General features: G+C 53.7%; 1 protein-coding gene across 3 annotated transcripts in view; it reads left to right on the top strand.

Moving 5' to 3' along the window:
• The window catches only part of LOC139240425 (nectin-1-like), a 42388-nt gene extending 30529 nt beyond the window's left edge, over positions 1–11859 (top strand). For 2 of the 3 annotated variants that reach the window (XM_070868941.1, XM_070868940.1), the window contains exons 4-8: positions 3271–3388; positions 4749–4918; positions 6904–7017; positions 9978–10012; positions 11530–11859. In XM_070868941.1, the coding sequence (XP_070725042.1) occupies positions 3271–3388; positions 4749–4918; positions 6904–7017; positions 9978–10012; positions 11530–11649 (557 nt within the window). In that variant the 3' untranslated portion in view covers positions 11650–11859. The remainder of the gene's footprint in view (positions 1–3270; positions 3389–4748; positions 4919–6903; positions 7018–9977; positions 10013–11529) is intronic. The other variant, XM_070868942.1, reaches the window with a different exon arrangement.
• The last annotated feature ends 262 nt before the right edge of the window (positions 11860–12121 follow it).

The raw sequence follows: 12121 nt of genomic DNA, 5'->3' as shown, positions 1-12121 counted from the left end.
ACTCCCTCAGTACTGCCCCTCTGACAGTGCGGCACTCCCTCAGTACTGACCCTCCGACAGTGCGGCACTCCCTCAGTACTGACCCTCCGACAGTGCGGTGCTCCTTCAGTACTGCCCCTCCGACAGTGCGGCACTCCCTCAGTACTGCCCCTCTGACAGTGCGGTGCTCCCTCAGTACTGCCCCTCCGACAGTGCGGTGCTCCCTCAGTACTGCCCCTCCGACAGTGCGGCACTCCCTCAGTACTGCCCCTCTGACAGTGCGGCGCTCCCTCAGTACTGCCCCTCTGACAGTGCGGTGCTCCCTCAGTACTGCCCCTCCGACAGTGCGGCGCTCCCTCAGTACCGCCCCTCCGACAGTGCGATGCTCCCTCAGTACTGCCCCTCTGACAGTGCGGCACTCCCTCAGTACTGCCCCTCCGACAGTGCGATGCTCCCTCAGTACTGCCCCTCTGACAGTGCGGCGCTCCCTCAGTACTGCCCCTCCGACAGTGCGATGCTCCCTCAGTACTGCCCCTCTGACAGTGCGGCACTCCCTCAGTACTGCCCCTCTGACAGTGCGATGCTCCCTCAGTACTGCCCCTCTGACAGTGCGGCGCTCCCTCAGTACTGCCCCTCTGACAGTGCGGCGCTCCCTCAGTACTGCCTCTCCGACAGTGCGGCACTCCCTCAGTACTGCCCCTCTGACAGTGCGGCGCTCCCTCAGTACTGCCCCTCCGACAGTGCGATGCTCCCTCAGTACTGCCCCTCTGACAGTGCGGCACTCCCTCAGTACTGCCCCTCCGACAGTGCGATGCTCCCTCAGTACTGCCCCTCCGACAGTGCGGCACTCCCTCAGTACTGCCCCTCCGACAGTGCGGCACTCCCTCAGTACTGTCCCTCCGACAGTGCGGCACTCCCTCAGTACTGCCCCTCCGACAGTGCGGCACTCCCTCAGTACTGCCCCTCCGACAGTGCGGCACTCCCTCAGTACTGCCCCTCTGACAGTGCGGCGCTCCCTCAGTACTGCCCCTCTGACAGTGCGGCACTCCCTCAGTACTGCCCCTCTGACAGTGCGGCACTCCCTCAGTACTGCCCCTCCGACAGTGCGGCACTCCCTCAGTACTGCCCCTCTGACAGTGCGGCACTCCCTCAGTACTGCCCCTCCGACAGTGCGGCACTCCCTCAGTACTGTCCCTCCGACAGTGCAGCACTCCCTCAGTACTGCCCCTCTGACAGTGCGATACTCCCTCAGTACTGCCCCTCCGACAGTGCGGCGCTCCCTCAGTACTGCCCCTCCGACAGTGCGGCACTCCCTCAGTACTGCCCCTCCGACAGTGCGGCACTCCCTCAGTACTGCCCCTCTGACAGTGCGGCGCTCCCTCAGTACTGCCCCTCTGACAGTGCGGCACTCCCTCCGTACTGCCCCTCTGACAGTGCGGCACTCCCTCAGTACTGCCCCTCTGACAGTGCGGCACTCCCTCAGTACTGCCCCTCTGACAGTGCGGCACTCCCTCAGTACTATACTGGAGTTTCAACCTAGAATGAAGTGCTCAAGTTGCCAGAGTGGGATGTGAACCCACAACCTTCCCACTCGGAAGACGGGTGTGTTACCCACTGAGCCACGGCTGATACTACTCCCACAGGTGTTCCCACAGTGCTGTTAGGGAGGGAGTCCCGGGATTGTGACCCAGCGACGATGAAGGAACGGCCGATATATTCCCAAGTCGAGGGATGGTGTGTGTGTGACTGGGAGGGGAACGTGGAGGGGGGGTGTTCCCATGGACCTGCTGCCCTGGTCCTTCTCGTGGGTAGAGGCCGCGGATTTGGGAGGTGCTGCCGAAGAAGCCTTGGCGAGTTGCCGCGGTCAATCTTGTAGACGGTGCACACCGCAGCCACGGTGCGCCGGTGGTGGAGGGAGTGAGTGTTGGAGGTGGTGGAGGGAGTGAGTGTTGGAGGTGGTGGAGGGAGTGAGTGTTGGGGGTGGTGGAGGGAGTGAGTGTTGGAGGTGGTGGAGGGAGTGAGTGTTGGAGGTGGTGGAGGGAGTGAGTGTTGGAGGTGGTGGAGGGAGTGAGTGTTGGAGGTGGTGGAGGGAGTGAGTGTTGGAGGTGATGGAGGGAGCGAGTGTTGGAGGTGGTGGAGGGAGCGAGTGTTGGAGGTGGTGGAGGGAGTGAGTGTTGGAGGTGGTGGAGGGAGTGAGTGTTGGAGGTGGTGGAGGGAGTGAGTGTTGGAGGTGGTGGAGGGAGTGAGTGTTGGAGGTGGTGGAGGGAGTGAGTGTTGGAGGTGGTGGAGGGAGTGAGTGTTGGAGGTGGTGGAGGGGGTGAGTGTTGGAGGTGGTGGAGGGAGTGAGTGTTGGAGGTGGTGGAGGGAGCGAGTGTTGGAGGTGGTGGAGGGGGTCTTGGTGTTAAAGAACGAAAGCAAGGTGCCATCATTATTTTGCAGTTATGTGTTTTGTTGAATACATTCCACAGAAGAGAAGGGTCAATTATTTCCGCCATTGTAAATCCATTGTGAAGACAATAAGGCAAGTAATTCAATGTATTATATAATGTATAAAACCAGAAAATGATGGAAATACTCAGCAGGTCAGGAAGCATCCGTGGAGAGAGAAACAGAGTTAACGTTTCGGGTCAATGACCCTTCATCAGAACTGATGAATGTTGAAAATGTCACAGATTATTGAGGAAGAGCAGAGGTCCTTCCTCGAGCAAAGGCACAACCAATCCCCGTTCACTACCCTTCTCTGCCCGGCTGAACTTGTTCTCACGTTGAACAACTTCGCCTTTAACTCCACTCGCTTCCTCCAAACTAACGGTGTTGCTATGGGAACCCGCACAGTTCCTGGCTATGCCTGCCTTTTCGTGGGCTATGTGGAACATCCTTTGTTCCAGTCCTACTCGGGTCCCCTCACTCACCTCCCCTGTACTTGCTTCATAATCGGTTACACTTCGAACTTTCGCCAGTTCTGACCAAGGGTCATCGACCCGAAACATTAACTCAGTCTCTCTCTCCCCGCAGATGCTGCCTGACCTGCTGAGTATTTCCAGCATGTTCTGCTTTTATTTCAGATTCCAGCGAGCGCAGTATTTAGCTTTTGTTGAAGTAATTCAATGCATTAGAATTGTATTTATTGGGTGGGAAATATACTTGGATGAATTTTACGCTATTTGCAGTTCTGCAGAATCACATTTATTTGCCTTTCTTCAAGATGTCAGTCCACCAGAGTACTTCATTGTAAAGTGCCATTGCGGAACTATTCGCTGATGACCTGTGCCAATATTTCTTTCGTGCTAGACCCGCCGGAAGTGACGATCACGGGATATGATGGCAGTTGGTACATAAACAGAGGCACCGTCAGCCTCAGGTGCCTGGCGAAAGCAAATCCAGCAGCAACCAGCTATCGCTGGACAATGTACGTGGGCTCACAGTACATTAAACCCAGCTCTTTATATCATAGTACGGTTACACCACACACATAGTGCGCAATTACAATCCAGTAACTGCTGCCAATGCTTCACATCTGGTTCCAAGATTTAACGTTCTCAAATACTCTGTTAGAGAGAAACAGCATTTTATTTTGAGGTTATCTATCTATCTATCTATCTATCTGTCTGTCTATCTGTCTCTCTGTCTGTCTATCTCTCTATCTATCTGTCTGTCTGTCTATCTATCTCTGTCTGTCCGTCTGTCTCTCTGTCTATCTCTTTGACTTTCTGTCTCTCTGACTATCTGTCTGTCTGTCTGTCTGTCTATCTGTCTGTCTCTCTGTCTCTCTGTCTCTCTGTTTCTCTGTTTCTCTGTCTCTCTGTCTATCTGTCTCTCTGTCTGTCTCTCTGTCTCTCTGTCTGTCTCTCTGTCTCTCTGTCTGTCTGTCTATCTATCTGTCTGTCTGTCTCTCTGTCTATCTCTCTATCTATCTGTCTGTCTGTCTGTCTATCTATCTCTCTGTCTCTCTCTCTGTCTGTCTGTCTCTTTGTCTCTCTGTCTACCTCTCTGTCTATCTCTCTGTCTCTCTGTCTATATATCTATCTATCTATCTATCTATCTATCTATCTATCTATCTATCTATCTCTCTCTCTGTCTATCTCTCTGTCTATCTGTCTATCTCTCTGTCTATCTATCTATCTATCTGTCTATCTCTCTCTCTGTCAATCTCTGTCTATCTATCTATCTATCTATCTATCTATCTATCTATCTATCTATCTATCTATCTATCTCCATGTCTATCTCTCTCTCTCTCTATCTATCTCTCTGTCTATCTGTCTGTCTATCTATCTATCTGTCTATCTATCTCTTTTTACCTCTCGCTATCTCACTTTACCTGTCAATCTCTCTCTATCTCGCTTTCTCTCACTCTCTACCTCTCTCACTATCTCGCTCTCTCGCTTAAGTATCTCTCTCGGTCTCACTCACTTGCTCTACCTCTATTTCGCTCTCTCTCTCTTGCTCTCCCTCTCTCCCTCTCTCACTATCTCTCCCTATCTCTCTTGGCCTCTCTCTCCATCTCTCTCTATCTCTCTCTATTTCTCGCTAATCTCTGTCCCTCTCTGTCTCTCTCTATTTACATATATATCTATGTATATATATCTTTATGTACAAAGTATGATGCATTTCGTACAGGAAGGAATTAGCTATCTATTAACTATCTTTTTAGCTATAAGAATCAGCCCTCAATGATGTTATTAGACGAGAACCGTCCTTTTAGAAGGATATCTGCAGTACCCCTGCAGCAGAATAAGGTTATTCATCGTGAGCCGTGTCTGTTACTCCAGGAACTCGGGACCATTGCCTGAAACTGTCCAGGTGGAAGGAGATCACCTACTTATAACACAAGTCGATTCCTCTCTCAATGGCACGTGGACGTGCGAAGCCACAAACTCCGTTGGGAAAGGGAACGGTGAAATTACAGTTGTAGTGAGAGAGCGAGACTTACCCAGCGTAGGTACATGTCAACCTTTAACATTACATCTTATTGTCATTCAATGGCCATGTTGTGATTGCATAAGAAAAGTTGCACAATGAAGTTATGACGAACCTGTATAAAACACGGGTTCGGCCCCACCTGGAGCACTGTGTCCAATTCTGGGCCCCGCACACTTTAGGAAGGATGTGAGGGCCTTAGAGAGGGTACGGAGGGAGATTGACCAGAATGGTCCCGGGGGATGTGGGACTTCAGTGACGGGGAGAGACTGGAGAAGCTGGAGTTGTTCTCCTCGGAGCAGAGAAGGTCGAGAGGAGATTTGATCGAGGGGTTCAGAATCACGAGGGGGTGTGGACAGAGCGGATCGAGAGAAACTGTTCCCCATTGGTGGAAGGGTGGAGAACCAGAGGGACACAGATTGAAGGCGATTGGCAGAAAGGCGACACGAGGATAAACCTTTTTACGCAGCGAGTGGTTAGGATCGGGAACACGCTGCCCGAGAGGGCGATGGAGGCAGACTCAATCGTGGCTTTCAAAAGGGAGCTGGATAGAACATAAGAAATAGGAGCAGGAGTCGGCCATTCGACCCCTCGAGCCTGCTCCGCCATTTAATAATCGTGGCTGCTCCGATCATGGACTCAGCTCCACTTCCCCGCCCGCTCCCCATAACCCTTCACTCCCTTATCGCTCAAAAATCTGTCTATCTCCACCTTAAATATATTCAATGTCCCAGCCTCCACAGCTCTCTGGGGCAGAGAATTCCACAGATTTACAACCCTCTGAGAGAAGAAATTCCTCCTCATCTCAGTTTTAAATGGGCGGCCCCTTATTCTAAGATCATGCCCCCTAGTTCTAGTCTCCCCCATCAGTGGAAACATCCTCTCTGCATCCACCTTGTCGAGCCCCCTCATTATCTTACATGTTTCGATGAGATCACCTCTCATTCTTCTGAACTCCAATGTGTATAGGCCCCAACCTACTCAACCTATCTTCATAAATCAACCCCTCATCTTCGGAATCAACCTAGTGAACCTTCTCCGAACTGTCTCCAATGCAAGTATATCATAGAAACATAGAAACATAGAAAATAGGTGCAGGAGCAGGCCATTCGGCCCTTCGCGCCTGCACCACCATTCAATATGATCATGGCTGATCATGCAACTTCAGCATTCCATTCCTGCTTTCTCTCCATACCCCTTGATCCCTTTAGCCATAAGGGCCACATCTAACTCCCTTTTGAATATATCTAACGAACTGGCCTCAACAACTCTCTGCAGAAGAGAATTCCACAGGTTCACAATTCTCTGAGTGAAGAAGTTTCTCCTCATCTCGGTCCTAAATGGCTTACCCCTTATCCTTAGACTGTGACCCCTGGTTCTGGACTTCCCCAACATCGGGAATATTCTTCCTGTATCTAACCTGTCCAATCCTGTCAGAATTTTATATGTTTCTATGAGATCCCCTCTCATTCTTCTAAACTCCAGTGAATATAAGCCTAGCCTAGCCGATCCAGTATTTCTTCATATGTCAGTCCTGCCATCCCGGGAATCAGTCTGGTGAACCTTCGCTGCACTCCCTCAATAGCAAGCACGTCCTTCCTCAGATTAGGAGACCAAAACTGTACACAATATCCTTCCTTAAATACGGAGACCAAAACTGCACGCAGTACTCCAGGTGTGACCTCAGCAATACCCTGTACAGTTGTAGCAGGACTTCTCTGCTTGTATACTCTATCCCCCTTGCAATAAAGTCCCTGAAGGAGAGAGATTTGCCGGGCTCCGGGGAAAGGGCGGGGGGAGGGGGACTGGCTGAGGTGCTCCTGCAGAGCGCCGGCACGGGCTGGAGGGCCCGAATGGCCTCCTTCTGTGCTGTTACCGTGCTGTGGTTCTCTAATGGTGCTTAGGCTTGGTAACATGTTCGGTGATCAAAACTCTCCGTGGGCAAGTTCCTTGTCGTGCTTCTACAGTCAAACTTGACAACACTTTCTCCGTGTGGCATTGTTACAGGCGAGTCCTTTGCATCCACCACACTGTACGTTGTGATAGGAATGGTCGCTGGGGTCACCGCCATAGCTGTCTTGCTAACCGTGGCGATAGCGAGAAAAAGGCGGAGGATTCCTGGTAAGTGATATGAAATATTTAGCGGTCCATTTTAAGGTCCACTTGGCGGGGATACCTGTGGAATTGGCCTGGAAATCCCGACGTCCCGGGGGCCGTATAAAGTTTCTACGGATCTGGGGAGACGTGGGAAAAGCTGGTTCCCAGCACGCCATGCACATGCGCTGAAAATCGGCTTTTCCGATCTGTCAAGCTGGAGCTCGACAGATCCTCCGCATCTCGGGAACGAGGTCATTCGCACGGGCAAAATTGTGGGATTTACCCATATCTTGCCCGGCAAATGTTCTCAAAACTCTTGTGCCTGATTGAAGCATTGTCTACTTTTACAGGCGTAAGAGTTTAAAAACATTTCAAAACCACGATTGAAATAAAATTTAAAAGAACATGTTTATGTTAAAACCCTGCCCACTCAGGTAATGCTATTTTAAACCCTAACCCGAACTTTTTTTAAAAATCGGTGAATTTCTTTTTCTGAAAAACATGCACAACTTTAGTTTCTGTTAGTGTATTGATGTCAGGTGTTTTTGAAATGTTTTATGTGGTGTTTGTGCGTTTTGGGGTTTTTCTCATTCATAGTAATAGGAGTTTCAGCCTACGAATCTCCTATTACTATGAAGGAGAAAATACTTACCTGTGACTGGGTGTCCAGGCCCACGTGACTCCTGCGGACGTCCCAACGTGAACGCACTGGGACGCGCAGTCACGGGAGGCCTCCAGACCGGGATCGCAAGCAGCTTCAGGTAAGTGCGCATTTTGTGTCCTTTATTGAGTGGCTTGCCCGCGGGAACTTACCTGTTGGGTTGTCAGTCTTCACCCCCGCGTATCGCAGGATCCCTCGAGCCAGGATGACTTGCTTCCACGAGAGTCACAGATGGTTCAGTGAAGGACCCAGATCCTGAACTCCAGTTTGAGGGGGGTGGGAGATGCCCTGTGGGTGGATTTTTTTAACGTGGGGTGACCGTTGCACACCAGCCACCACACGGGGCTTGACAGAGCGAGGCCTTGGTCCAGGGGCAAGGGTTAACCAGGACGACTGGAGACCAGCTCTGCTGCACGGACCCAGTGCGCGCACATATCGCACAGTGTGGGCTGGGCCCGTGCTGCCCCTGGGCCCTCGGCTCTTCTGGGCCCCGTCCCCTCATTCATCCCACCTCCGCCATGATGTTCCAGGGCCCAGCGCTCCAGCTATACGTATAGCCCCGGCCTGCGATGGCGTTCTCACACAGCTCGGGGCGGCCCACAATGTTGCAGGGCCCTGCCGTAGAGGGTTTGGTTCAACCACTTGTGCGTTGCTCTCCAGCCGCCCGGGCCCCAAGCTCCCTCCCCTAAACCTCTCTGCCTCTCTCACCTCCCTTGGGACGTTGCTCAAAACGGACTGTCCTACTCGCGTCCCTCCGCGTGGCGCTGCAAACATTGCGTCCCTTTGAGTCCCGGCCCCACAGAGAAAGCAGAGTGTGAGATTTGCCGCTGCTGTTCCTGTCGGGGGCAGTAAGCCCAATGTATCTCGCGGAGGGCGGGACTTTCCCGCCTTGCGGCTGTTACCACCTCAAACAGGACACCACTGAATTACCGTCCGATTGTAGTTGTCACGATTTGGGATTCCCTTCCCCCTTTCCTCATGGAACAGGTTGGGACATGAACGACTTCAAACTGTAATCTGATTAAGAGATGTTTAAAAATTGTTAGCTTTTGAGGACAGCCCTCTGCCGATTGCTGGTCAAACGGAGGACAGTTTTTAGCATGGAGGTGGTGGTGTTCCCAGGCCCCTGCTGCCCTTGTCCTTCTAGGGGTTAGAGGTCGCGGGTTTGGGAGGTGCTGCCGAAGAAGCCTTGGCGAGTTGCCGCGGTGCATCTTGTGGACGGTGCACACCGCAGCCACGGTGCGCCGGTGGTGGAGGGAGTGAGTGTTGGAGGTGGTGGAGGGAGTGAGTGTTGGAGGTGGTGGAGGGAGTGAGTGTTGGAGGTGGTGGAGGGAGGGAGTGTTGGAGGTGGTGGAGGGAGTGAGTGTTGGAGGTGGTGGAGGCAGTGAGTGTTGGAGGTGGTGGAGGGAGTGAGTGTTGGAGGTGGTGGAGGGAGGGAGTGTTGGAGGTGGTGGAGGGAGGGAGTGTTGGAGGTGGTGGAGGGAGTGAGTGTTGGAGGTGGTGGAGGGAGTGAGTGTTGGAGGTGGTGGAGGGAGTGAGTGTTGGAGGTGGTGGAGGGAGTGAGTGTTGGAGGTGGTGGAGGGAGTGAGTGTTGGAGGTGGTGGAGGGAGTGAGTGTTGGAGGTGGTGGAGGGAGGGAGTGTTGGAGGTGGTGGAGGCAGTGAGTGTTGGAGGTGGTGGAGGGAGTGAGTGTTGGAGGAGGGAGTGAGTGTTGGAGGTGGTGGAGGGAGTGAGTGTTGGAGGGAGTGAGTGTTGGAGGTGGTGGAGGGAGTGAGTGTTGGAGGGAGTGAGTGTTGGAGGTGGTGGAGGGAGTGAGTGTTGGAGGTGGTGGAGGGAGTGAGTGTTGGAGGTGGTGGAGGGAGTGAGTGTTGGAGGTGGTGGAGGGAGTGAGTGTTGGAGGTGGTGGAGGGAGTGAGTGTTGGAGGTGGTGGAGGGAGTGAGTGTTGGAGGCAGTGAGGAGCGGACCCATCGAACGGCCTGCTTTGTCCTGGATGGTGTCGAGCTTCTCGAGTGTTGTTGGAGCTGCAGCTCGTCCAGGCAAGTGGGGCGTGTTCCAAGTTTTTGCCGGGTGACTTGAACCCATGACCTTCTCATTCAGAGGCAAGGGTGTTAGCCACTGAGCCATTGGCTGACAACTGAATGACCCAACTGAAGCCGATGAGACACATTATGGTTGACCTAATGGCGACCTCATAGATAAGTGCCAACACTTAATCGACGCCCTGTTCTTTAAGCAAATAGTGAATAATGAGAATGATGGATCAATAAACTCGATGTGGGGAAAAAGCCATTACTAATTATCTTCCATTTTTTTATTCCACCAGACACCAAATCAGAAGCCAGCCCTTCTCCTCAAACGGTAAGAATACAAGGATTAGGAGCAGGAGTTGGCCATTCAGCCCCTCGAGCCTGCTCCGCCATTCAATGAGATCATGGGCTGATCATTGACCTCAACTCCACCTTCCCGCCCGATCCCTCGATTCCAAAAATCTCTCGATCTCAGCCTTGACTATACTCAGAGACTCATTGTCCCCAGCCCTCTGGAGCAAGATTCACCCCCCTCTGAGTGAAGAAATTCCTCCTCATCTCAGTCCTCAATGGCCGACCCCTTATCCTGAGACTGTGTGACCCCTGGTTCTAGACTCCCCAGCCCGGGGGGGGGGGAAACACCCTCCCTGCGTCTACCCTGTCAATCCCTGTGAGAATTCTGTGTGTTTCAATGAGATCACCTCCCATTCTTCTAAACTCCAGGGATTATAGGCCCAGTCTACTCAATCTGTGGATACAGATTCAATCGTAGTCTTCAAAAGGGGAATTGGATAACTATCTGAAGGAGAAAAAACTGCAGGGATATGGGGAAAGAGCGGGGAGGTGGGGGGGAGAGGGGCAGGGAGAGAAGGGAGAGAGGGGCGAGCGGCGGGGGGAGAGAGGCGGGAGGGGCGAGGGGCGGGGGGAGGAGGGCGGGAGGAGAGGGGGAGAGGGGCAGGGGGAGGGGCAGGGGGAGAGGGGGAGAGGGGCAGGGGGAGAGGGGGAGAGGGGCGGGGGGAGAGGCAGGGGGAGAGGCGGGAGAGAGAGGCGGGAGGAGGGGCAGGGTGAGAGGGGAGAGGGGCGAGGGTGAGTGGGGGGGGGGGAGAGGTGGGAGAGGGGCGGGGGGAGGGGGGAGGGGCGGGGGGAGAGGAGCGGGGGAGAGGGGCGGGGGCAGAAGGGAGAGGGGCGGGGAGAGAGGGGCGGGGAGAGGGGGGAGGGGCGAGCGGCGAGGGAAGAGTGGTGGGGGAGAGGGGAGAGGGGCGGGGGAGAGGGGAGAGGGGCGAGGGAGAGTGGGCGGAGGGAGAGGGTGGAGAGGGGTGGGGGGAGAGGGGGAGAGGGGCGAGGGGTGAGGGAGAGGGGCGAGGGGAGAGGGAAGAGGAGAGAGGGGCGGGGGAGAGGGGAGAGGGGCGAGGGAGAGTGGGCGGAGGGAGAGGGTGGAGAGGGGTGGGGGGAGAGGGGCGAGGGGAGAGGGGCGAGGGGCGAGGGGCGAGGGGAGAGGGGCGGGGGGAGAGGCGGGAGGGGCGAAGGGAGAGGGGCGGGGGGAGGAGGGCGGGAGGAGAGGGGGAGAGGGGCAGGGGGAGGGGCAGGGGGAGAGGGGGAGAGGGGAGAGAGGTGAGGGGGTGAGGGGGAGAGGGGGAGAGTGGTGGGGGGAGAGGGGCGAGGGGAGAGGGGTGGGGGGAGATGGGGAGAGGGGGGAGGGGGGAGAGAGGTGGGGGGAGAGGGTGGGATGGGTTGGGGGAGGGGCTTCGAAAGGGCCGGCGGGGACTCGATGGGCCGAATGGCCTCCTTCTGCACTGTATTGTTCTACAATTCGATATCATTCTAACTATATCTTTCTTTTCTCAACAGGAAAATAAAATTATTGTCTTTGCGACACTGAACCTCAATATGTCAGACGCTGCAAATCCTCCAAGGAGACAGAATTGTGAGCCAGATGCAACAATACATGCAGATATTAATATTAACTAGATTAAATCCCACTTATTAACAGAATGGTTGACTTGCTAACGATTCTGGATAATCCGAGATTATCTATGTTGCTGTCAAAAATACGCAGAGTCTCACTGCAAGTTGACGTCTTACAACAAGCTCTTAATTACTGCCTGGTCCGCACCAAATTACACGTACGCTGCACTGGGATCCAATTCAACCTCTTCCTCAGCATCTATAAATCTCATTCTAACCCCAAGTCGCAGTGTGTGTGCGTGTGTTCGGTCGGTGTTTATCCAGTGTTGTTATTTCGCAATCATTTATCAATCAGTCCGATTCATTCAGTGGATTTAAGTCGCTGGAGAAAATACAAATTGCAGCAACGAATATAAATCTACTCTTCGCTCCGTAGTTACATCAAAGGTACGCAGACCCCACTTCAGAGCAAGTCTTACTTATTACAACTACTGAGGGAGCGCCGCACTGTCGGAGGGGCAGTACTGAGGGAGTG

Source organism: Pristiophorus japonicus, chromosome 31 (genome assembly GCF_044704955.1).
Source record: "Pristiophorus japonicus isolate sPriJap1 chromosome 31, sPriJap1.hap1, whole genome shotgun sequence".
NCBI classification, from domain to species: domain Eukaryota; kingdom Metazoa; phylum Chordata; class Chondrichthyes; family Pristiophoridae; genus Pristiophorus; species Pristiophorus japonicus.
The sequence above is the reverse complement of the archived record's forward strand: the minus strand, read 5'-3'. Positions and strand labels throughout refer to the sequence as shown.